The sequence below is a fragment of the Taudactylus pleione genome, unplaced genomic scaffold, assembly GCF_031769625.1.
Source record: "Taudactylus pleione unplaced genomic scaffold, aTauple2 ptg000441l, whole genome shotgun sequence".
Classification (NCBI taxonomy): Eukaryota; Metazoa; Chordata; class Amphibia; order Anura; family Myobatrachidae; genus Taudactylus; species Taudactylus pleione.
In genome coordinates, this window is record NW_028284843.1 from 638472 (window position 1) to 662077 (window position 23606).

The window sequence follows — 23606 nt, forward strand, 5'->3', positions numbered from 1 at the left end:
TATAGGGGCATATACAATTGGGCGTGAGGTTGTGAAGTAAAAACCTTGCGCCCCTCGTGCCCAATTTAGAAATATTGTGGGTATGCGTGCCCCCGATACCTGCGGCATTCAATTCCAAAAATACTGGTTGCGGGGTTTTCAGTTCTGAAAACCCCACTCCGCATATTTAATTAAAAAAAAAAAAACTTACCTTGCCTGGGGTCTCCAGTGGTCTCCGCGGCTCACGGTGGCTTCCCCTCTTCTTACTAGAGAGGGGGCTGCTGGGAGTCCCTGGGGCTGCTGGGAGATGTAGAACAGGCTCCCGGAGGTAAGCAGGAGGTAAGCAATTAAGGACTAATTAATTAAGCTAATTGGATACTTCCAATTGCTTAATTAGTCCTCAGGGGGGGTGCCGTGGGGGTGTCAGAGCAAGTCCTGGTGATTTTATCTAAAATCATCGATTTTAGGAAAAATCACACTTGCTCAGGAGGAGCGTGAAAAAAAACACGTACCTAATAGAATAGAAAAAACCTGAACCTACAGTAAAAACCTCGCAGGTGCGGGATTATTGCTATTCTCGCAGCCTATTGAATATGCCCCATAGTGTACTAGGTAGTAAAGATTAGTGTTCTCGCACAGCAAAGTGCATGGAGCACTATACAGGGCTAATTGGTGTTGATTTGGTGGTAAGGGGACACATCTGTATGTGCGCTCCTCTGTTTGTGGTCTTGCAGTTAAAAATATAAAGTTAACATTAGCTTTTAGAAAGGTTATCTCTAAAAGTCAAAGGATATATTATTTCCACGGTAAACTGTTCTGTTAATACCGTTGATGTGATGTATATACTGTCTTGTTATTACTCCTGAGGTGATGTATATACTGTCTTGTTATTACTCCTGAGGTGATGTATGTACTGTCTTGTTATTACTCTTGAGGTGCTGTATGTACTGTCTTGTTATTACCCTTGAGGTGCTGTATGTACTGTCTTGTTATTACTCCTGAGGTGATGTATGTACTGTCTTGTTATTACCCTTGAGGTGCTGTATGTACTGTCTTGTTATTACCGTTGAGGTGATGTATGTACTGTCTTGTTATTACCCTTGAGGTGCTGTATGTACTGTCTTGTTATTACCCTTGAGGTGCTGTATGTACTGTCTTGTTATTACCGTTGAGGTGATGTATGTACTGTCTTGTTATTACCGTTGAGGTGATGTATGTACTGTCATGTTATTACCGTTGAGGTGATGTATGTACTGTCTTGTTATTACTCTTGAGGCGATGTATGTACTGTCTTGTTATTACCGTTGAGGTGATGTATGTACTGTCTTGTTATTACTCTTGAGGCGATGTATGTACTGTCTTGTTATTACCCTTGAGGCGATGTATGTACTGTCTTGTTATTACCCTTGAGGTGCTGTATGTACTGTCTTGTTATTACTCTTGAGGTGATGTATGTACTGTCTTGTTATTACTCTTGAGGCGATGTATGTACTGTCTTGTTATTACCCTTGAGGCGATGTATGTACTGTCTTGTTATTACCCTTGAGGCGATGTATGTACTGTCTTGTTATTACCCTTGAGGTGCTGTATGTACTGTCTTGTTATTACCGTTGAGGTGATGTATGTACTGTCTTGTTATTACTCTTGAGGCGATGTATGTACTGTCTTGTTATTACCCTTGAGGTGCTGTATGTACTGTCTTGTTATTACCCTTGAGGTGATGTATGTACTGTCTTGTTATTAATCTTGAGGTGATGTATGTACTGTCTTGTTATTACCCTTGATGTGATATATGTGCTGTCTTGTTAATACCCTTGATGTGATATATGTACTGTCTTGTTATTACCCTTGAGGTGCTGTATGTGCTGTCTTGTTATTACCCTTGAGGTGACATATGTACTGTCTTGTTATTACCCTTGATGTGATGTATGTACTGTCTTGTTATTACCCTTGAGGTGATGTATGTACTGTCTTGTTATTACCCTTGATGTGATATATGTACTGTCTTGTTATTACCCTTGAGGTGCTGTATGTACTGTCTTGTTATTACCCTTGAGGTGCTGTATGTACTGTCTTGTTATTACCCTTGAGGTGCTGTATGTACTGTCTTGTTAATACCGTTGAGGTGATGTATGTACTGTCTTGTTAATACCCTTGATGTGACATATGTACTGTCTTGTTAATACCCTTGAGGTGATGTATGTACTGTCTTGTTATTACCCTTGAGGTGCTGTATGTACTGTCTTGTTAATACCGTTGAGGTGATGTATGTACTGTCTTGTTATTACCCTTGAGGTGATGTATGTACTGTCTTGTTATTACCCTTGAGGTGATGTATGTAATGTCTTGTTAATACCCTTGAGGTGATGTATGTACTGTCATGTTATTACCCTTGAGGTGATGTATGTAATGTCTTGTTAATACCCTTGAGGTGATGTATGTACTGTCATGTTATTACTCTTGAGGTGATGTATGTACTGTCTTGTTATTACCCTTGAGGTGATGTATGTAATGTCTTGTTAATACCCTTGAGGTGATGTATGTACTGTCATGTTATTACTCTTGAGGTGATGTATGTACTGTCTTGTTATTACCGTTGAGGTGATGTATGTACTGTCTTGTTATTACCCTTGAGGTGATGTATGTGCTGTCTTGTTAATACCCTTGATGTGATATATGTACTGTCTTGTTATTACCCTTGAGGTGGTGTATATACTGTCTTGTTAATACCGTTGAGGTGATGTATGCGCTCTCTTGTCAATACCATTGAGGTGATGTATATACTGTCTTGTTAATACCGTTGAGGTGATGTATGTACTGTCTTGTTATTACCCTTGAGGTGATGTATGTGCTGTCTTGTTAATACACTTGAGGTGATGTATGTACTGTCTTGTTAATACCGTTGAGGTGATGTATGTGCTGTCTTGTTAATACCCTTGAGGTGCTGTATGTACTGTCTTGTTATTACCCTTGAGGTGCTGTATGTACTGTCTTGTTATTACCCTTGAGGTGCTGTATGTACTGTCTTGTTAATACCGTTGAGGTGATGTATGTACTGTCTTGTTAATACCCTTGATGTGACATATGTACTGTCTTGTTAATACCCTTGAGGTGATGTATGTACTGTCTTGTTATTACCCTTGAGGTGCTGTATGTACTGTCTTGTTAATACCGTTGAGGTGATGTATGTACTGTCTTGTTATTACCCTTGAGGTGCTGTATGTACTGTCTTGTTAATACCGTTGAGGTGATGTATGTACTGTCTTGTTAATACCGTTGAGGTGATGTATGTACTGTCTTGTTATTACCCTTGAGGTGATGATGTACTGTCTTGTTATTACCCTTGAGGTGATGTATGTAATGTCTTGTTAATACACTTGAGGTGATGTATGTACTGTCTTGTTAATACCGTTGAGGTGATGTATGTACTGTCTTGTTAATACCGTTGAGGTGATGTATGTACTGTCTTGTTATTACCCTTGAGGTGATGTATGTACTGTCTTGTTATTACCCTTGAGGTGATGTATGTAATGTCTTGTTAATACCCTTGAGGTGATGTATGTACTGTCTTGTTAATACCGTTGATGTGATGTATGTACTGTCACAGTGGGTGCTGGGGGTTCACAGGAAAAAAAAACCTAGTGGGTTCCTAGTGTAATAATGTTGGGGAAGTACTTCTAAAGTGTAAATGCTTACTAGAACCCAATGTATAAAGGTTCTTTCCATAGGGTCTGTGTAGAATTACCTTTGCAGTGCAATGTGCTTTACTTACAGTAGCTGAAAATTCTGCACATGCACAAATTTGCACCCAAATGTCACCAACATCGTTGTGTGAGAGCAGCACAAGCAGCATTACCCTAATATTGATTACGTTAGGAAGTTTCTATTGACATACAAAAGATTTAGAGGTAAATTTACTAAGATGGGAGTTCTATTAAGAAGTGATGTTGCCCATAGTAACCAATCAGATTCCAGGTATTATCTTCTAGAAGGTGCTATATAAATGAGAAGTAGAATCTGATTGGTCGCTATGGGCAACATCACTGAACTCCCATCTTACTAAATTTACCCCTTAGACTGGTCTCAAAACTATTCAGTACAAGATGCATTGGAAAATAAAGTATGAATGAAACACAACAATACATTTCAAATAATTACATTTGTTTAATTTGCCTTCAGTCCCAAATAAGTACTGTGTATAGTTATCTTCCTGTAATAGGGGGAGGGTAAACTAACCAAATATGACATTTAGGATGACATAGATCTCTTTTTTGTTCCATATAGAAGACCACTTGCACTCATGCACCCATACACCCATACAGCCATGCACCCATACAGCCATGCACCCATGCACCCATACAGCCATGCACCCATACACCCATGCTCCCATGCATCCATACACCCATACAGCATACAGCCATGCACCCATACAGCCATACACCCATACAGCCATGCACCGATGCACCCATACAGCCATGCTCCCATGCATCCATACACCCATACAGCCATGCACCCATACAGCCATACACCCAAACACCCATACAGCCATGCACCCATACACCCATGCACCCATACACGAATGCTCCGATGCACCCATACACCCATACAGCCATGCACCCATACACCCATACAACCATGCACCCATACAGCCATACACCCATACAGCCATGCACCCATACACCCATTCAGCCATGCACCCATACAGCCATACAGCCATACAGCCATGCTCCCATATACCCGTGCACCGATGCACCCATACAGCCATGCACCCATAAAGCCATGCACCCCATGCACCCATACAGCCATGCACCCATACACCCATGCACCCATACAGCCATGCAGCCATACACCCATACACCCATACATCCATACACCCATGCTCCCATACACCCATACAGCCATGCACCCATGCACCCATACACCCATGCACCCATACAGCCATACAGCCATGCACCCATACAGCCATACAGCCATACAGCCATGCTCCCATATACCCGTGCACCGATGCACCCATACAGCCATGCACCCATAAAGCCATGCACCCAATGCACCCATACAGCCATGCACCCATACACCCATGCACCCATACAGCCATACACCCATACAGCCATGCATCCATACACCCATACACCCATGCCACTGCTAATCCCATAACTAGCTCATCAATCACTGTCCGGTCACAGCTATCTCTTTATGTCACCAGCCACTCTCATCTTCCATAATGTGCATATCTGTAATAATAACCTAAAAGGAAAAATAACTCTATTCCAAAAAAATAGAAGTCAGAAAGGAGTAAAATTCAGCACCGCAGGGCAGTGGGTCTTGTAACCCTAAATACGCTTTATTGGGGGAAAATAAAAATATTTCACAATCAGAATTTGGTTTCAGACAATTTCATCTGAGCACATTTGGATTGTGCCAAGTAATATCTATAATAAGAATACATAGATAATCTGAGCTAATGATGCCTTTATTTAGTGGCAGCTTTCACTCACCTGGTTGTGAGCGAGTCTGATTCCATTTTCATCTGGCTGAGAAAAACCTCTGGTGCCCCAAACCAGCAGCAGCAAGACGGTCCCTGCAGATCCCAGGAGCAGCATGGTGAGGACTTGTCACAGTGCAGAGGGGAGCGAGGAGAATGCAGAATGAGCAGTGTCTGAGGAGCTGACTCCTTTTATATTGTTCCTCAAACCCAAATATGACGTAAGGAATGTAGAAGGAAGGTGATTACACTCTCCCAGCCAGAGACAGGGGCAGGTGCTACAAGTATAGAGTAAGAACACTCCAGCAGTCCACCTTAATGTCTCACTTCCTATGCATACTATATAAATACTACTGTAGCTGAGACACCCAGAGTTGAAGACTGGACCCTGGAGTACACCTGCAGCCTTCATTTTGTAACATTGTCCTCACATAACCCCGATAACTATGTACATTAGCAGTAAATGACAGTGCAGGCAGTGTATTCTCATACTGTTGGAATCGATATGAGATGCGGTTCATATACCGACAGTGAAAGCCCAAACTCTCACCTCCCCCCGGGGCTGCTGAACTCTAACCCTCCCTCCCTTTAGCCTAACCGTAACAATCCCTGGGGGGCGCTTAACCCTAAGATCCCCTGGGGGTGCCTGATCCTAACTCCTCCCCCCATCCCCAGCTAAGCTTGCATACTTACCGCCGTCCCGACGTTCGGGCTTCCGGCGGTCAGGATGCGGACACCAGTATCCTAATATCCATCAAGCTATCGGCATCAACATTATGCCGGGAGGCAGGATTCTGGCTTTGGTATTTCGACTGCCGGCACCCTGTCCGCCGACATATCAACTGCATTCCCGTTGGAATGGAGTATATCAGGAGCAGACTGACTTAAGCCACGTATCCACTTGCTGATATAAATGAGCGATTGAACAAAACGACATTGTTATCGTTCAATCGCTCATTATTCGTGCATAAATCAGCAAGTATAATGTTGGAAACGACCAGTGATGCGCACTCCAACTGGTCATTTCCAACATCAACCATCACCTGAACATGCCGATAATGACAAATTTTGCATGTTCGGGGATGAGGGAGGGTACCTGCACTGAGCGACATATTGTTCACAGATGTCGTAACCCCTGGGTTAGGCAGTGTCCCAAGTATTTAGCCCTGGACTGGCATGGCTGTAGTTTGTCCTTAGCAACCTTGTGTCCTGTTTGTGAGAGATGAAGTAATAACAGTTTAGTATCATTGAAACATGACATAAACTAATCAGAACATAACAATTTATCGTCCACATATTGTATTAGAACAGATCCATTGGCAGGTTTAAAAGATTGTAAACAGTCGTGTAAAGGCCTGGGAGAAGATACTGGGGCTGTCTATGAAACCCTGGGGTAATTGTGTCCATGTGGATTGTACACCGCTGTATTTGAAAGCGAACAGGTACTGATAGTCAGGATGAAGAGGCACAGAGAAGAAAGCAGAACAGAGGTCAATGACAGTGAAATGGGTTGCATTTGGTGGGATCTGAATAAGAATGACAGCTGGATTTGGCACTATGGGAAATTGGCTCTCTACCACCTTATTAGCCCCTCTAAGGTCTTGTACCAGCCTATAACCCCTCCCACCACTCTTCTTTACAGGAAAGATGGGACTGTTGGCTACACTTGCTGTGTGAACTAAAATTCCCTGTTGTAATAATCGCTCAATTATGAGATAAACCCCTAATTCTACCTCCTGTTTTAATGGGTACTGGTGAATTTTTGGAGCTTGCCTACCACTTTTTAGATTTACCATTACGGGACTTACGTTTGCCATTAATCCAGTGTCCTGTCCATCCTTGGTCCAAAGTGAATCTGGAATTTGGGATAACATTTGATCTACCTGAGATGGATTTTTACTTAAACCAGTAGAGTGATACTGTATATTATACTTTGGGGAGTGTCCAACATGTCCCTCACCTCATATGCAACTCTCTCTGGGATATCTAGAAATATACAATCAGGGGTACAAAATATGACATCCCATTTTACATAACAAATCCCTTCCCAGTCGGTTAGTAGGAGCCGCTGCTGCCAGGAGGAAAGAATGCCTGGTATGCAATGGCCCAGTAGTGACCTCTGTGGATTTTGTTAAAGGATAATGTTGCACTTGACCTGTTACACCCATTGCTGGTACCGTTTCGCTGGTTACCTGTAAGTTAGCAGAAAATGTTATCACTGATCTGTTCGCCCCTGTGTCTACAAGAAAAGGATATTTAGTACCAGCTACATCAACCATCATTACCGGTTCTTCCCTAGTACTTCCCGTTAACCTGACTATCTGTAGACTACAGGTATGACCTGACCCCTAGCGTTGACTCTCACTCTCTAATACAGCATTTACGGCCACTATTGGAGCTGGTGACTGTTGTGGGTTTCCTGTACTCTGTGTATATCCCTTATGGGAATATCCAGGTACTCCCTGGTTAGGGGGTCCCGCTCTCTTCACCTTACAGTTTCTACTTACATGTCCCACTTGGTTGCAGTTAAAGCACCTTCGTGAGTGGGGTTGGTGAAAGGATTGCTGTGTGGGTTGAGCGGAAGGGAAAGATGGTGGGTGTGGATAAGGCTATTGAGGGAAATATGGTGGTTGTGGATAGTATGGGTTTTGTGGCTGTGTGTGATAAGCGGGGTAGGGCTGTGTTTGAGGTGGTGAAGGATTGGTGAGGACGTGTAGCTGTGGAGGTGTATGTGTGTCTGCTGGCTGTGATGTTACAGTCATTCCTTCTAGAGCTTGGATACTGACAGCTATTAGCTTCTCGCTCTGGGTCTCTCTCTTTTTAAGAATGTTCTTATGTTCAATAGCGGATTCTATGAGGGTGTCTACAGTGACTCCTCTCCAGCCAGGAAGTAAGGTCTGAACTCGGGTCTTTAGGTTCTCTTTCAGACCATCCATAAGTACAGTGATGATCATTCCCCTGTGATGAGTGCTATCTTTAATATCCTCTATCCCAGTGTACTGGGTGATAGCCTGCAGAGCTTGGTTACAATAATCCTCTGCAGATTCACTCTCCTTTTGTTTTATGGTAAAAATTTTGCTCCAGTTAACTACTACTGGAAATTATACACACAATTGAGTTATAATGCGGGAAATGTTACCTTGGTTAATTTCGTCTGTTAAGGGAACATCTCCATCCAATACGCAATCCGTGATGAACTTTTTCACGTTGGTATTGTGTGGAAGACAGGCCCTTAACACCACTCGCCAATCTTTATTGGTTGGCTCGTGAGCACTACCCAAATTCTTTAAAAATGTTTGGCATTTGGCTAATTCCTTATGGAGTTTAGCTCCGCTCTTGTCTAAGGACAATGCATTGCTACTTCCCGTGTGGGCACTACACCATTCGCATCCGCATTCCCATTCGGAACAGTTATTGTCCGGGTAGGATGCAGACCGGCCGCACTGCTACATTTGACCTTGTTACCTGGTTGGGGATTCAGTCTATTACTGCTATGTATATATTTAACAACTTCCTCTATGGGTGCAGGGGATGTTACCACTTCCTGTACTATCACTGATGAAGATGGTGCCACCACTTGTGCTTGTCGTGGTGGAGCATCTAACATGTGTACAGCATGGGAAATGGCAGACATGACAATAGGCTCATCATCCGCATCATAAACATTTTCTTTATGATTACTTGAGAGGGTACAAGTTACTTGTTACATTTTTATGGGTTTTTTCAATAACTGTACCTGCACTCCCATCCGCATAGGGCGGAGGTGGGGCGCGTGAACCACTGGCAATACCTTCTGCACCGCTACCTTGCTGCACGTGCGTGCTATTTCATGGCTTGCATGCACCGCAATTTAGCATTGCGGGTGTGCTCTCCTGTAACGTGTTCGTGACGCTAATTTGCGTCGCGTGCACACCTTTAAGCCACGCATCACACTCATGCTGCCATAACTTTAAACACTCGTTATATTTTACCTTTTTCATTCGAGAACGAACCATACAGATACTATCTTGGACATTGTTCAGTACCTTTTTAATAAAAGCTACCAATTCTGGGAAAAGGTCTAACACTCCTCATCATCATTTTAAACCATACATCACAGTACCTAGTTGCATAAGCACCGTACCTAGTATGCATAATATGCTTGCCGCTCCAAGCGGCGCTTCCAACAGCAGCACATCATCTACCATCTATACCGTTTGCTTGGCCCCCATTCTGGGAGAACCCTAAGCTTTTCAATAAAGATTTAAACTGGCGAAAGACAGTCAAGATACTTTCACTTACCTGTGGACGATATTAACAGGATGCCTCCACTCACCTATTCCCTTTTTGACTACCTTTCAACTGCTAGCATGTAGGCATTCCAATAACACCTACCCTTTTCAGTGATTTCATCCACCCTCTACCCAGTTCACAATCACAATTTAGCCAAAACTGTGCGGTTCAATTACAATGCTCAAATAACCCTAACTGATCACTGAATGCTGCAATCACACTGAGAGCCGAACCTACAACAAAGACAACTACACCTGCTTATGTGTATAGACTGCGGTATCTACTACCGAGCCACTAGGTTGACCCTTGCGCCTAGTCCTTAAGGGTCCTCCGATACCCTTAACTTGGGAACTGTTGTCCCTATCAACAAATACTCACTGATACACACCCTTTTCCTGCGCAGAAAAATACTCGATTTTCCAGACTATGGGAACACTGATCAAGATGCTTACAACAATGTGCTCTCAACGGTTTTGTTCAAAACACGTGGCAGCAATACCGGAAGTACGTATACGCTATTGTGCAACTAGTCGCATACACAATAATGTGACTACTACACAACACGTATTATGACTTTTTACGCTATAGTGCGACTGGTTGCATACACAATAATTCGACTTCCCCTTTTTCACGCACAAAAAACTATCGATGAATGAAAACAAACTTTTTCCTCCCTCGTCCTGGATTCTCAATCAGCGCTCCTAAAGCCACAATAACAGGTAGCGGACTCTCAGCAACACAGTAGTAGCAGATTTTGAAGGCACAACGCGTTCTCCTGCTATGGCTCCTCCACCCTTTTGCTGAGAGATCGCTACCGAGTGTTACCTAGTGACCGTTAGCGTGATTTCACACTGCGAGCCCCCAAGTATCGATACCTATTTAAAACCTCTATGCAATCCTGTCTATACCTTCTAAAATCCTGCCTATATATTCTAAAATTGTTGCTATTTAGCGTAATAAGTCGCACAGTAAATAACTGCTTTCAGACTTTGAATGTGGTTCCAAAGCACAAAAGGTTATTATTCTATATAAAAACAGATGGTTACATGCTGTGATCTAAAGACAATTAGCGCAAAAAAATCATACAGACCCAAAGTACAGTTGTTACATACGCACGTGCTCTGGGCCCAGATACCGGCATCAGCAATAGAAACCTCCGTCAACAGCACAGCAAGAAGACTCTCGACTGGGGTCAGAGAGCGCACATATATACACTTACAGGGATAGGCAATACAATAGACAAGTTTAGCATGATTCCATTGGTTCTTCTTAAAGGTGCTTCTGTTACAGGATAGTTCATAGGTCAATTCAAATGGACACAAGTCAGCCTCCAACAGCCCTTTGTATCCTTTTTCCCGCTGCATGCTAATCTAAGCTGGTAACATTACAAAGTACATTTTAATGTTTTAACTCTCTATAGTCCATAGTTTGCAGACGCATGTTGCGATGATACCGGAAATCTGTTGAGACACAGTGGATCAGTACAACACCAAACACGGTCTGCTTATCATGTACTAAACCTTAGATATCGAATAACCTTTATTTCACAACATTAATAGTCACTGAATAAACCTTGAATATTACACTTTAATGCTAGGAAACCTTTTATGTAAGTGTGCAGTGTGTAAGTATTGGGGAATTGAGAAAAGACGCTAGTTAGCGCTGTGCGACTATGTGTTTCATGGCGTACACCATGGTACATGTTTTGCAGGTTTAATCAGTTGATATGTTTTAGTGACTGTCTGTATTTATGTGGTGAGGACTTTTAACTTCATTTTATTGTGTGGGAATCGCACGACGCTATATAATAGCATCGCCGTATGTACTTATAATGGGCGAGATTCACTAAAATGGCACTGGGCGGCCAGTCGCAAAATGGTGTCTCATTGTCATTCGCAAAATGGCGTCGCGCAGATTTCATTTTAAACCGATCCTATCTCAGCCAATTATCCAGCTTCGACACAGTAAACACCTTCTGTTAACCAATGAGACTTACCGAATTCCAATTAGGAGGCTGAATGGTCTTACACTGCAGCATTGTCAACTACTATAGATTCAAACTCATAGTCATTGAAAAGCGCATTGACAAGTCTCCAGTAGACCAAGTGGTGTGGAAGTAACTTGGCCCAAAGAAGTTCTGGGATGAAAGAAAGAAGAGTCTGTGCATTCAGGCTGGCCCCAGCATGCTTTGCCAGTATGGTAGGACAGCAGAATGGCCAGGAGAGTCAGCACTACTCTGCTGCACTCTACAGATAGGAAGAACTTAAATAAAAAGTGAAATTATGACCTTATGCCAACCTCCTATGCAGAGCACTTGGGGGATAGTGACCAAAAAGAAGAAAACCTGGGAAGAGGATAAGGATGGCTGGTTGCAGGGAGGAATTACTCCTGCCTTCCCACGGGATGTAATCTGTCTGCGTCATCACTGACGCAAGAGACGTTCTCCTAGAACTAGAAATTCCTGCACCATATGAAATCTCTCTCCTCTGTTACACACAGGTGGGAATGTTGTAAAGATATATTGGAGTTCAGATAACCTTCATCTAAAACAAATGAACCCAGCGGAGGGTAATCTGTGTGTTTGGAAGCCAAATGCTGTTGAAGAATATGTTTTTGCTATCCACAAACTCTGAGATCTGCAATTCTTTACAATGGGCACCTTTTTGGTTCTTAGAATATTGGCACCCTAATAATATAAATATTACCCATAAAAGAAAACTATGACAACACCCACCACCAATGTATAAGACATGACACCCGCTTTGCAAACATAGTGTGCTGCAAATTATAATATTTCATTACCAGTCATGCTTTAATTTAATACATTCCCTGGTTCCTATTCAGTATTTATTACCAATCATAAACTTAATCTGCATACAACAGTACATTAATTAGAAAGTATGTTGCTAATGAAAAACTAAACAATGGGTCACAATAAAGATGCAATTATAGCATGGTCCCAAGACAAGAGGGTGAATTTGCTACAAAGCGCCTTTTAAAGCCTCCACAGCCGCACAATTTAAAGGGGCTATGTTTTGCACTGAATAATATTGCCCCTTTAAAACCAGGGGCCAAATGTGAAGATGGAACTATTATGAGATATGCTGCAGGGTAAGTTTACCAAAAGACTAAAGTGGAAATGTATCAAGTTAGTGGTATAGTTGTGACCTAAACAGCCAATCACTGTCTAATACTGTCTAATACTGTGCTAGATAACGAGTTAGACGCCGAACTTCTCCGCTCTGTCTCTCTCTCCAAGGCTTCATACATCGCAGTGATAACGTTGACGGGAATGCCGTGGGTGCACGAGGAGGGTGGCGTCACCGGGGAGATAGTGTGTTCTATAAAGGTATGTGATGTATGTGTATGTAGTGTGCTCTATAAAGGTATGTGATGTATGTGTATGTAGTGTGTTCTATAAAGGTATGTGATGTATGTGTATGTAGTGTGTTCTATAAAGGTATGTGATGTATGTGTATGTAGTGTGCTCTATAAAGGTATGTGATGTATGTGTATGTAGTGTGCTCTATAAAGGTATGTGTTGTATGTGTATGTAGTGTGTTCTATAAAGGTATGTGATGTATGTGTATGTAGTGTGCTCTATAAAGGTATGTGATGTATGTGTATGTAGTGTGCTCTATAAAGGTATGTGTTGTATGTGTATGTAGTGTGCTCTATAAAGGTATGTGATGTATGTGTATGTAGTGTGTTCTATAAAGGTATGTGATGTATGTGTATGTAGTGTGCTCTATAAAGGTATGTGATGTATGTGTATGTAGTGTGCTCTATAAAGGTATGTGTTGTATGTGTATGTAGTGTGCTCTATAAAGGTATGTGATGTATGTGTATGTAGTGTGTTCTATAAAGGTATGTGTTGTATGTGTATGTAGTGTGTTCTATAAAGGTATGTGTTGTATGTGTATGTAGTGTGTTCTATAAAGGTATGTGTTGTATGTGTATGTAGTGTGTTCTATAAAGGTATGTGTTGTATGTGTATGTAGTGTGTTCTATAAAGGTATGTGATGTATGTGTATGTAGTGTGTTCTATAAAGGTATGTGTTGTCCGGGAGGACTGAAACGTTGGACTCTACACACTAAATCGTTGTTGACTCTTCTTTTCTGAGAAATACCATGAGTGCCGCCTTACATCTATGGTATATATAAAGCAAGAAAGAGCTATTTTTTGTTTTCGTTTATGCTATTTATGTGGTTGCCTATATATAATTTATATAAAACAAAATACAGCAGCAGGCAGCACTCATCAAACATGGATGTATACCATATACTGCAGGTGCCCTCCTGGTCTGCCACAACCATATAGCAGACATACAAAAAACCAAATGGGCAGCAGCCCTCAGTGCAATAAAAGACACATACTGCGGTTTGAAGTTATGCTGGAGGCATATTTGTCAGGGTGCAAGATACAAAGCAAAAACACATTACCCTTATAGAATCTCCTCCTAGACTGTCCATCCGTGGTGGCGGGCCGCCGGCGCAGTCACGGCAAATGTGTGATGACGTCATCAGCAGCGCGACATCATGGAAACTGATAGGACAAGATTTTACTAGGCAATTACGTAAATAGCATAAACGAAAAGAAAAAATAGCTCGTTTTTGCTTTGTGTTTGTTTATACTATTTATGTGGTTGCCTAGTAACATCTTGTCCTATCAGTTTCTGCTACGCAGATCACATACTGAGACCTCCCTGACGAAAATGCCCCTAGCAGTGAAACCTTGGTAACTTCTAAGCGCAGCATGCGTCTTTTTTTGCAGAGTGCCGCCGCCCATTTGTTTTTTTAAATATGTATGTATATGTATGTATGTATATACATATGTAACCCCCTTTACCCTCTAAAGGGACACTAGGTTACTAACTCACATCTCTTTTTCCCACCCTTAAACTCCTATTAGGTGTTGTACCTCCTACTATTATTGCAGTGCCTCCACCTCGGCTGTATTTCAGGGCTAGCCTAGGAATCTCTAAGTTTTCAATATAAATTACACATAGGGGCATATTCAATTAGCCGGGATAAGCCGTTTTCGGTGAAAAAGTTTTGTCGGTGACGTCAATAAAACGACTTACCCGAACCAGGGCGGACATGTGTAAGTATATACTGTTACATATACTTACACGTCGCGAAATGACAGATGACCGAAGTTCTCACGGGCCGCGAGCCAATCAAAGGCCACTTTACATGTAGCGGACGCTCATTGGCTGGTTCCACGTGGGTCCCAGCCAATGAGCGGCTGCTACATGTAAAGCGGCCGCTGATTGGCTCACGGCTCGTGAGAAATTGCAGCTGACTTCGGTCATCTGTCATTTCGTGACGTGTAAGTATATGTGTCAGCATATACTTACACATGTCCATCCTGGTAAGTCGTTTTATTGTTTTAACAAGACCCTGGATGCTACGGAGAACCAGGATCTAGGTGAGTATAGACTCTTTTTTTAAGCTCCTGTCATGGATTCTACATGGAGAAGTGGACAGAAACATCTGGAAGCAGTTGCATAGACTGAATGTGTGTATTCCAATGAGCACACAATTCTGTGAATTAGCAGCTCCACCATTTTGTGAGTGACAGCAATCTCACTCTGTGAGAGTTCTGAATCTGCAGTTAACCACAGGGTGTGATGGCATACCATATCTGTATTGCGCAAGGAAGGCGGCAGCCTTAATGATCGTAATTTCATTGCTTTTTTTAGTTTGAGTGGCACAAATTCAGAAGGTTTTGTGAAATTTCAGATCAAGTCTTAGAATGGGACATGTGAAACCGTAAGAATTTTTGCCTATGGAATATATATATATATATATATATATATATATATATACACACACACACTGTATGTATGTATTTAAGTGTGTGTGTATATATATATATATATATATATATATATATATATATATATATATATAATCCAAATAGATAGAAAAATAGAGAGCACTTTGTAGAAAGATAGTTTATTCACAGAGAATTAATACATACTCATTCAGTTGGCATTTTGGTCACAGCACATGACCTTCATCGAGACAGGAGCATCACCAAGAGAGCCACCACAGTGCTCGTGAACTCCTTTTACACCATAGGCAATCTGTTAGGAGACACTCCCCCAACAGGTACCTGGAAGTGACATCATATTATGCATAAACATACAAATGGGGCTTGCTGGACTCTACCAGCCTGTATGCCTGTATGTTGTGGTATACAGCGCTAATGCATATACAGGGGTCAGTGCTATCCTTCATTGCTGGCTGGGGCTGCTGTCTCTGTTAGAATGTAGCTGAGTGACTACACACGCCCCCTAGCAACAGACTGTTGTGGGGGCTTGATTTTTCAACGTTTCAGTTACTCCAACTGTTGTCAGGAAATATGTGATTGTGTATATATGTATATATATATATATATATATATATATATCTAAGTGAGAAGGCATGTCTGTCCATCTTCTTGTCCTTTATGCATGGCCACAAATTTGGTATGGTAGTGTAGTTTGACCAGAATTAGGTTTTTGCCCAGGTTTGAAGTTTAAACTTCATCAGGGCCACATACCCCTTCACACAATCCCTAAACATTGGGACACTCTTAAATTATACAGGTTCCAGGGCTGGCTCCAGTGGAAATTGTCAGTCTGCCAAAAACCTATGAGACAGCTACAAAAGTATCCTTTTAACCTCAGTCTGAGCAAACTTGATAACTCATGCAAGTTAATTTTAAATCCAGCAGCCTCTCGTCTCCCCCTGTGTTCCATCAGCAGCCAGCAGGTGTGGATTTGGGGCCTGGCCGCCAGCTAATTACAGCTGGCACAGCAGCAGACATGGACAGACAGTGCCACTGCAATTTGAATCTGTGATCGCAAGCCAATCAGAGCTCACGGACCAGCAGCCAATCAGGAGCCACCACTACTATTTGGCTGCTGGTCCGCAAACTCTAAATGCCTCACGTCCGGTGGTGCTGTCTTTCCATGTCTGTCACCTAGTGCGCCAGTTGTAATCAGCTGGCGGGTTGGCACCTGATCAACATCGCTGGTACTTCGACCCCCCTCGATGGCCCTGACTGGACCGGCCAACCTTGTGTATGTGACTGGGTGAAGGGGGAGCAGCGGCCAGAGGCAGCTCAGGCACTATAGTAGCCGCACACCTTGCAATTCCGATCTGCATCCCCCAGTGGTAACCAGTGTTTTCAATATGTCTGCCCTCTGATTAAGGCCCCATCTATCTCTCATATCTATCTATCTCATATCCTTCTATCTACAGTATCTATCTCTCATATCTATCTCATATCCTTCTATCTACAGTATCTATCTCTCATATCTATCTATCTCTCATATCTATCTCTCTCATATCTATCTATCTCTCATATCTATCTATCTATCTCTCATATCTATCTCTCTCATATCTACCTATCTCTCATATCTATCTATCTCTCATATCTATCTCTCTCATATCCTTCTATCTACAGTATCTATCTATCTATCTATCTCATATCCTTCTATCTACAGTATCTATCTCTCATATCTATCTATCTCATATCCTTCTATCTACAGTATCTATCTCTCATATCTATCTATCTCATATCTATTTATCTCTCATATCCTTCTATCTACAGTATCTATCTATCTCATATCTATCTATCTATCTCATATCTCTCTCTCTCATATCTATCTATCTACAGTATCTATCTCTCATATCTATCTCTCTCATATGTATCTCATATCTATTTATCTCTCATATCTATCTATCTACAGTATCTATCTATCTATCTCATATCTATCTATCTATCTCATATCTATCTCTCTCATATCCTTCTATCTACAGTATCTATCTCTCATATCTATCTCTCTCATATCTCTCTCTCTCATATCCTTCTATCTACAGTATCTATCTCTCATATCTATCTATCTCATATCTATTTATCTCTCATATCCTTCTATCTACAGTATCTATCTATCTATCTCATATCTATCTATCTATCTCATATCTCTCTCTCTCATATCTATCTATCTACAGTATCTATCTCTCATATCTATCTCTCTCATATGTATCTCATATCTATCTATCTCTCATATCTATCTATCTCTCATATCTATCTATCTCATATCTATCTATCTCTCATATCTATCTATCTCATATCTATCTATCTCTCATATCCTTCTATCTACAGTATCTATCTATCTATCTATCTCTCATATCTATCTCTCTCATATCCTTCTATCTACAGTATCTATCTCTCATATCTATCTATCTCTCATATCCTTCTATCTACAGTATCTATCTCTCATATGTATCTCATATCTATTTATCTCTCATATCTATCTATCTACAGTATCTATCTATCTATCTCATATCTATCTATCTATCTCATATCTATCTCTCTCATATCCTTCTATCTACAGTATCTATCTCTCATATCTATCTCTCTCATATCTATCTCTGTCATATCCTTCTATCTACAGTATCTATCTATCTCATATCTATTTATCTCTCATATCCTTCTATCTACAGTATCTATCTCTCATATCTATCTATCTCATATCCTTCTATCTACAGTATCTATCTCTCATATCTATCTATCTCATATCTATCTCTCTCATATCCTTCTATCTACAGTATCTATCTCTCATATGTATCTCATATCTATCTATCTCTCATATCTATCTATCTCTCATATCTATCTATCTCATATCTATCTATCTCGTATCTATCTCAAATCTATCTATCTCTCATATCTATCTATCTCATATCTATCTCTCTCATATCCTTCTATCTACAGTATCTATCTCTCATATGTATCTCATATCTATCTATCTCTCATATCTATCTATCTCTCATATCCTTCTATCTACAGTATCTATCTATCTATCTCTCATATCTATCTCTCTCATATCCTTCTATCTACAGTATCTATTTCTAATATCTATCTCATATCTATCTCTCTCATATCCTTCTATCTACAGTATCTATCTATCTATCTCTCATATCTATCTCTCTCATATCCTTCTATCTACAGTATCTATTTCTAATATCTATCTCATATCTATCTCTCTCATATCCTTCTATCTACAGTATCTATCTATCTATCTCTCATATCTATCTCTCTCATATCCTTCTATCTACAGTATCTATTTCTAATATCTATCTCATATCTATCTCTCTCATATCCTTCTATCTACAGTATCTATCTATCTATCTCTCATATCTATCTCTCTCATATCCTTCTATCTACAGTATCTATTTCTAATATCTATCTCATATCTATCTCTCTCATATCCTTCTATCTACAGTATCTATCTATCTATCTCTCATATCTATCTATCTCTCATATCCTTCTATCTACAGTATCTATCTATCTATCTCTCATATCTATCTCTCTCATATCCTTCTATCTACAGTATCTATCTCTCATATCTATCTATCTCATATCTATCTCTCACATATCCTTCTATCTACAGTATCTATCTATCTATCTATCTATCTCATATCTATCTATCTCTCATATCCTTCTATCTACAGTATCTATCTATCTCTCATATCTATCTATCGCATATCTATCTATCTCATATCTATGATATGGATAGAAAGATATGAGATAAATAGATATATGATAGATAGATATTAGCTAGATAGATAAGCAATAGATACGAGATAGATAGACAGATAGATAGATATGAGAGAGATAGATATGAGAGAGATATGATATAGAAAGAAATATAGATGAGATAGATAGATATGCAATAGAGCGATAGATACGAGATAGATAGATATGAGATAAATAGATATGAGATAGATAGATATGAGATAGATAGATAGATAGATATGAGATAGATATGAGATAAATAGATATGAGATAGATATGAGATAGATAGATAGATAGATAGATAGATAGATAGATAGATAGATATGAGATAGATAGATATGAGATAAATAGATATGAGATAGATAGATAAATAAGAGATAGATATGAGATAGATAGATATGAGATAGATAGATAAATAAGAGATAGATATGAGATAAATAGATATGAGATAGATAGATAAATAAGAGATAGATATGAGATAGATAGATATGAGATAGATAGATAAATAAGAGATAGATATGAGATAGATAGATATGAGATAAATAGATATGAGATAGATATATCTATCTATCTATCTCATATCTATCTATCTCGTATCTATCTCATATCTATCTATCTATCTATCTCATATCTATCTCATATCTATTTATCTATCTATCTCATATCTATCTATCTCATATCTATCTATCTCATATCTATTTATCTCATATCTTTCTATCCATATCATAGATATGAGATAGATAGATATGCGATAGATAGATATGAGAGATAGATACTGTAGATAGAAGGATATGAGAGATAGATAGATATGAGATAGATAGATAGATACTGTAGATAGAAGGATATGTGAGAGATAGATATGAGATAGATAGATATGAGAGATAGATACTGTAGATAGAAGGATATGAGATAGATAGATATGAGAGATAGATACTGTAGATAGAAGGATATGAGAGATAGATAGATATGAGATAGATAGATAGATACTGTAGATAGAAGGATATGTGAGAGATAGATATGAGATAGATAGATATGAGAGATAGATACTGTAGATAGAAGGATATGAGAGAGATAGATATGAGATAGATATTAGAAATAGATACTGTAGATAGAAGGATATGAGAGAGATAGATATGAGAGATAGATAGATAGATAGATACTGTAGATAGAAGGATATGAGAGATAGATAGATATGAGATAGATAGATATGAGAGATAGATATGAGATAGATAGATAGATAAGAGATAAATAGATATGAGATAGATAGATATATCTATCTATCTATCTCATATCTATCTCTCATATCTATCTATCTCATATCTATCTATCTCATATCTATTTATCTCTTATCTATCTATCTCATATCTATCTCTCATATCTATCTATCTCATATCTATCTATCTCTCATATCCTTCTATCTACAGTATCTATCTATCTATCTATCTCTCATATCTATCTCTCTCATATCCTTCTATCTACAGTATCTATTTCTAATATCTATCTCATATCTATCTCTCTCATATCCTTCTATCTACAGTATCTATCTATCTCATATCTATTTATCTCTTATCTATCTATCTCTTAGATCATGGATGGGGAACCTCAGGCTCGGGGGCTGTATAAGGCCCGTGGAATCATTAGGTCTGGCCCTCTGAGATTTTTTCTGTTAGCCTCATCTGGCTATCAGGGTGACTAGAATGACCCGCTGCAGCCAGAGTCTATGCAGCTGTGCCACCTGGGGAGTCCTTAGGATGCTTCAGACAGTCACACCGCTGCCCTTACAGCTCCCCGGAGCATCCTCAGGATGCTCTGGGCATTGCTGTAATCACTGGCGATTGTGGCCCCGCCCCATGTGGCATCACACAGAGGGGGCGTGACCTGCACCGGGCCCGCGAATAATGTTATATATATCAAAATGGCCCTCCACGGAAAAAAGGTTCCCCACCCGTCTGAGATATGAGATTAATATCTATCTCATATCTATATATCTATCTCATATCTTTCTATCTATATCTTATCTATCCATCTCTCTCATATCTATTTATCTCTCTCATATCTATCTATCTCTCTATGGCATATATATCTCACATCTATCTATGTATCTCTCATATCTATGAGACAGATAGATATGAGATAGATATGAGATACATACTGTAGATAGATAGATATGAGATAGATAGATATGAGACAGAAAGATATCTCTCATATCTATATATCTATCTCATATTTATCCATCTCATATCTATCTATCGCTCTATTGCATATCTATCTCATATCTATCTATCTCATATCTATCTATCGCTCTATTGCATATCTATCTCATATCTATCTATCTCTATCTATCTCATATCTATCTATCTATCTCACATCTATCTATGTATCTCTCATAACTATGAGACAGATTGATATGAGATAAATATGAGATACATACTGTAGATAGATAGCTAAGAGATAGATAGATATGAGACAGAAAGATATCTCTCATATCTATATATCTATCTCATATCTATCTATCTATCTCTATCACTCTATTGCATATCTATCTCATATCTATCTATGTCTATCTATCGCTCGCTCTATTGCATATCTATCTATCTCATATCTATCTTTCTATCCTCATATCTGTCTATCTCATATCTATCTATATCATAACTATCCATCTCACTCAGATATATAGATATGAGATAGACAGGGCCATAGCTAGGGTAGTGTGGCCGGTGCCATCACACAGGGCACCACAGGGCAGAGGGAGCTGTTTGGGCCTATCAAATTTCTGTTTATTATCATTCTTGCTTGTAGCTTCCTCTTATTTCATCCCCAGCATCTCCTGGCCTCCCCTATCTCTTCCCTGGCCCTTCCCCATGAGGCCATGGCCCTCTCTCAGGTGCACTATATTATGTCCTATTTATCCCCAGCATCTCCTGGCTTCCCCTATCTCTTCCCTGGCCCTTCCCCATGAGGCCATGGCCCTCTCTCAGGTGCACTATATTATGCCCCTATTTATCCCCAGCGTCTCCTGGCCTCCCCTATCTCTTCCCTGGCCCTTCCCCATGAGGCCATGGCCCTCTCTCAGGTGCACTATATTATGTCCTATTTATCCCCAGCATCTCCTGGCCTCCCCTATTTCATCCCTGGCCCTTCCCCATGAGGCCATGGCCCTCTCTCAGTTGCACTATATTATGTCCCTATTTATCCCCAGCATCTCCTGGCCTCCCCTATCTCTTCCCTGGCCCTTCCCCATGAGGCCATGGCCCTCTCTCAGGTGCACTATATTATGTCCCTATTTATCCCCGGCATCTCCTGGCCTCCCCTATCTCTTCCCTGGCCCTTCCCCATGAAGCCATGGCCCTCTCTCAGGTGCACTATATTATGTCCCTATTTATCCCCGGCATCTCCTGGCCTCCCCTATCTCTTCCCTGGCCCTTCCCCATGAGGCCATGGCCCTCTCTCATGTGCACTATATTATATCCCTATTTATCCCCGGCATCTCCTGGCCTCCCCTATCTCTTCCCTGGCCCTTCCCCATGAGGCCATGGCCCCCTCTCATGTGCACTATATTATGTCCCTATTTATCCCCAGCATCTCCTGTCCACTCCTGTAAATATATATAAAGAGAGAGAGAGAGAGAGAGAGGGAGAGAGATATCTCATATCTATCTATCTACAGTATCTATCTATATATAATATATCTATCATATCTATGTGTATATATATATATATATATATATAGATAGATAGATAGATAATGAGATCTCTCTCTCTATCTACAGTATCTATCTATCTAGATAGATATGCAATGGAGAGGTAGATATGAGATAGATGGATAGATATCTATATATAATATCTATCTTACTCATATGAGATAGATACTGTAGATAGATATATCTCTCTATCTCATATGTATCCATCAGTCTCATATCTATCTATCTACAGTATCTATCTAATAGATATTATAGATAGATAGATAGATAGATAGATAGATATGCAATGGAGAGGTAGATATGAGAGAGAGATATATGAGATGGATATATAGATATGAGATAGAGAGATATACGAGATGGATATATAGATATGAGATAGATATCTCTCATATCTACCTCTCCATGCATATCTATCTATTAGATAGATACTGTAGATAGATAGATAGATAGATAGATAGATAGATAGATACATATGAGATAGATACTGTAGATAGAGAGATATATCTATCTCATATGTATCAATGTCTCATATCTATCTATCTCATATCTATCTATCTATCTATCTATGAGATAGATACAGTAGATAGATAGATACTGTA

General features: G+C 40.1%; 1 protein-coding gene across 1 annotated transcript in view; it reads right to left on the reverse strand.

Annotated features, from left to right (window-relative positions):
• The window catches only part of LOC148505730 (somatostatin-2-like), a 98349-nt gene extending 92749 nt beyond the window's left edge, over positions 1-5600 (reverse strand). The window contains exon 1 of the mRNA XM_088447800.1: positions 5475-5600. Within this exon, the coding sequence (XP_088303926.1) occupies positions 5475-5579 (105 nt within the window). The 5' untranslated portion in view covers positions 5580-5600. The remainder of the gene's footprint in view (positions 1-5474) is intronic.
• Positions 5601-23606: the final 18006 nt, after the last annotated feature.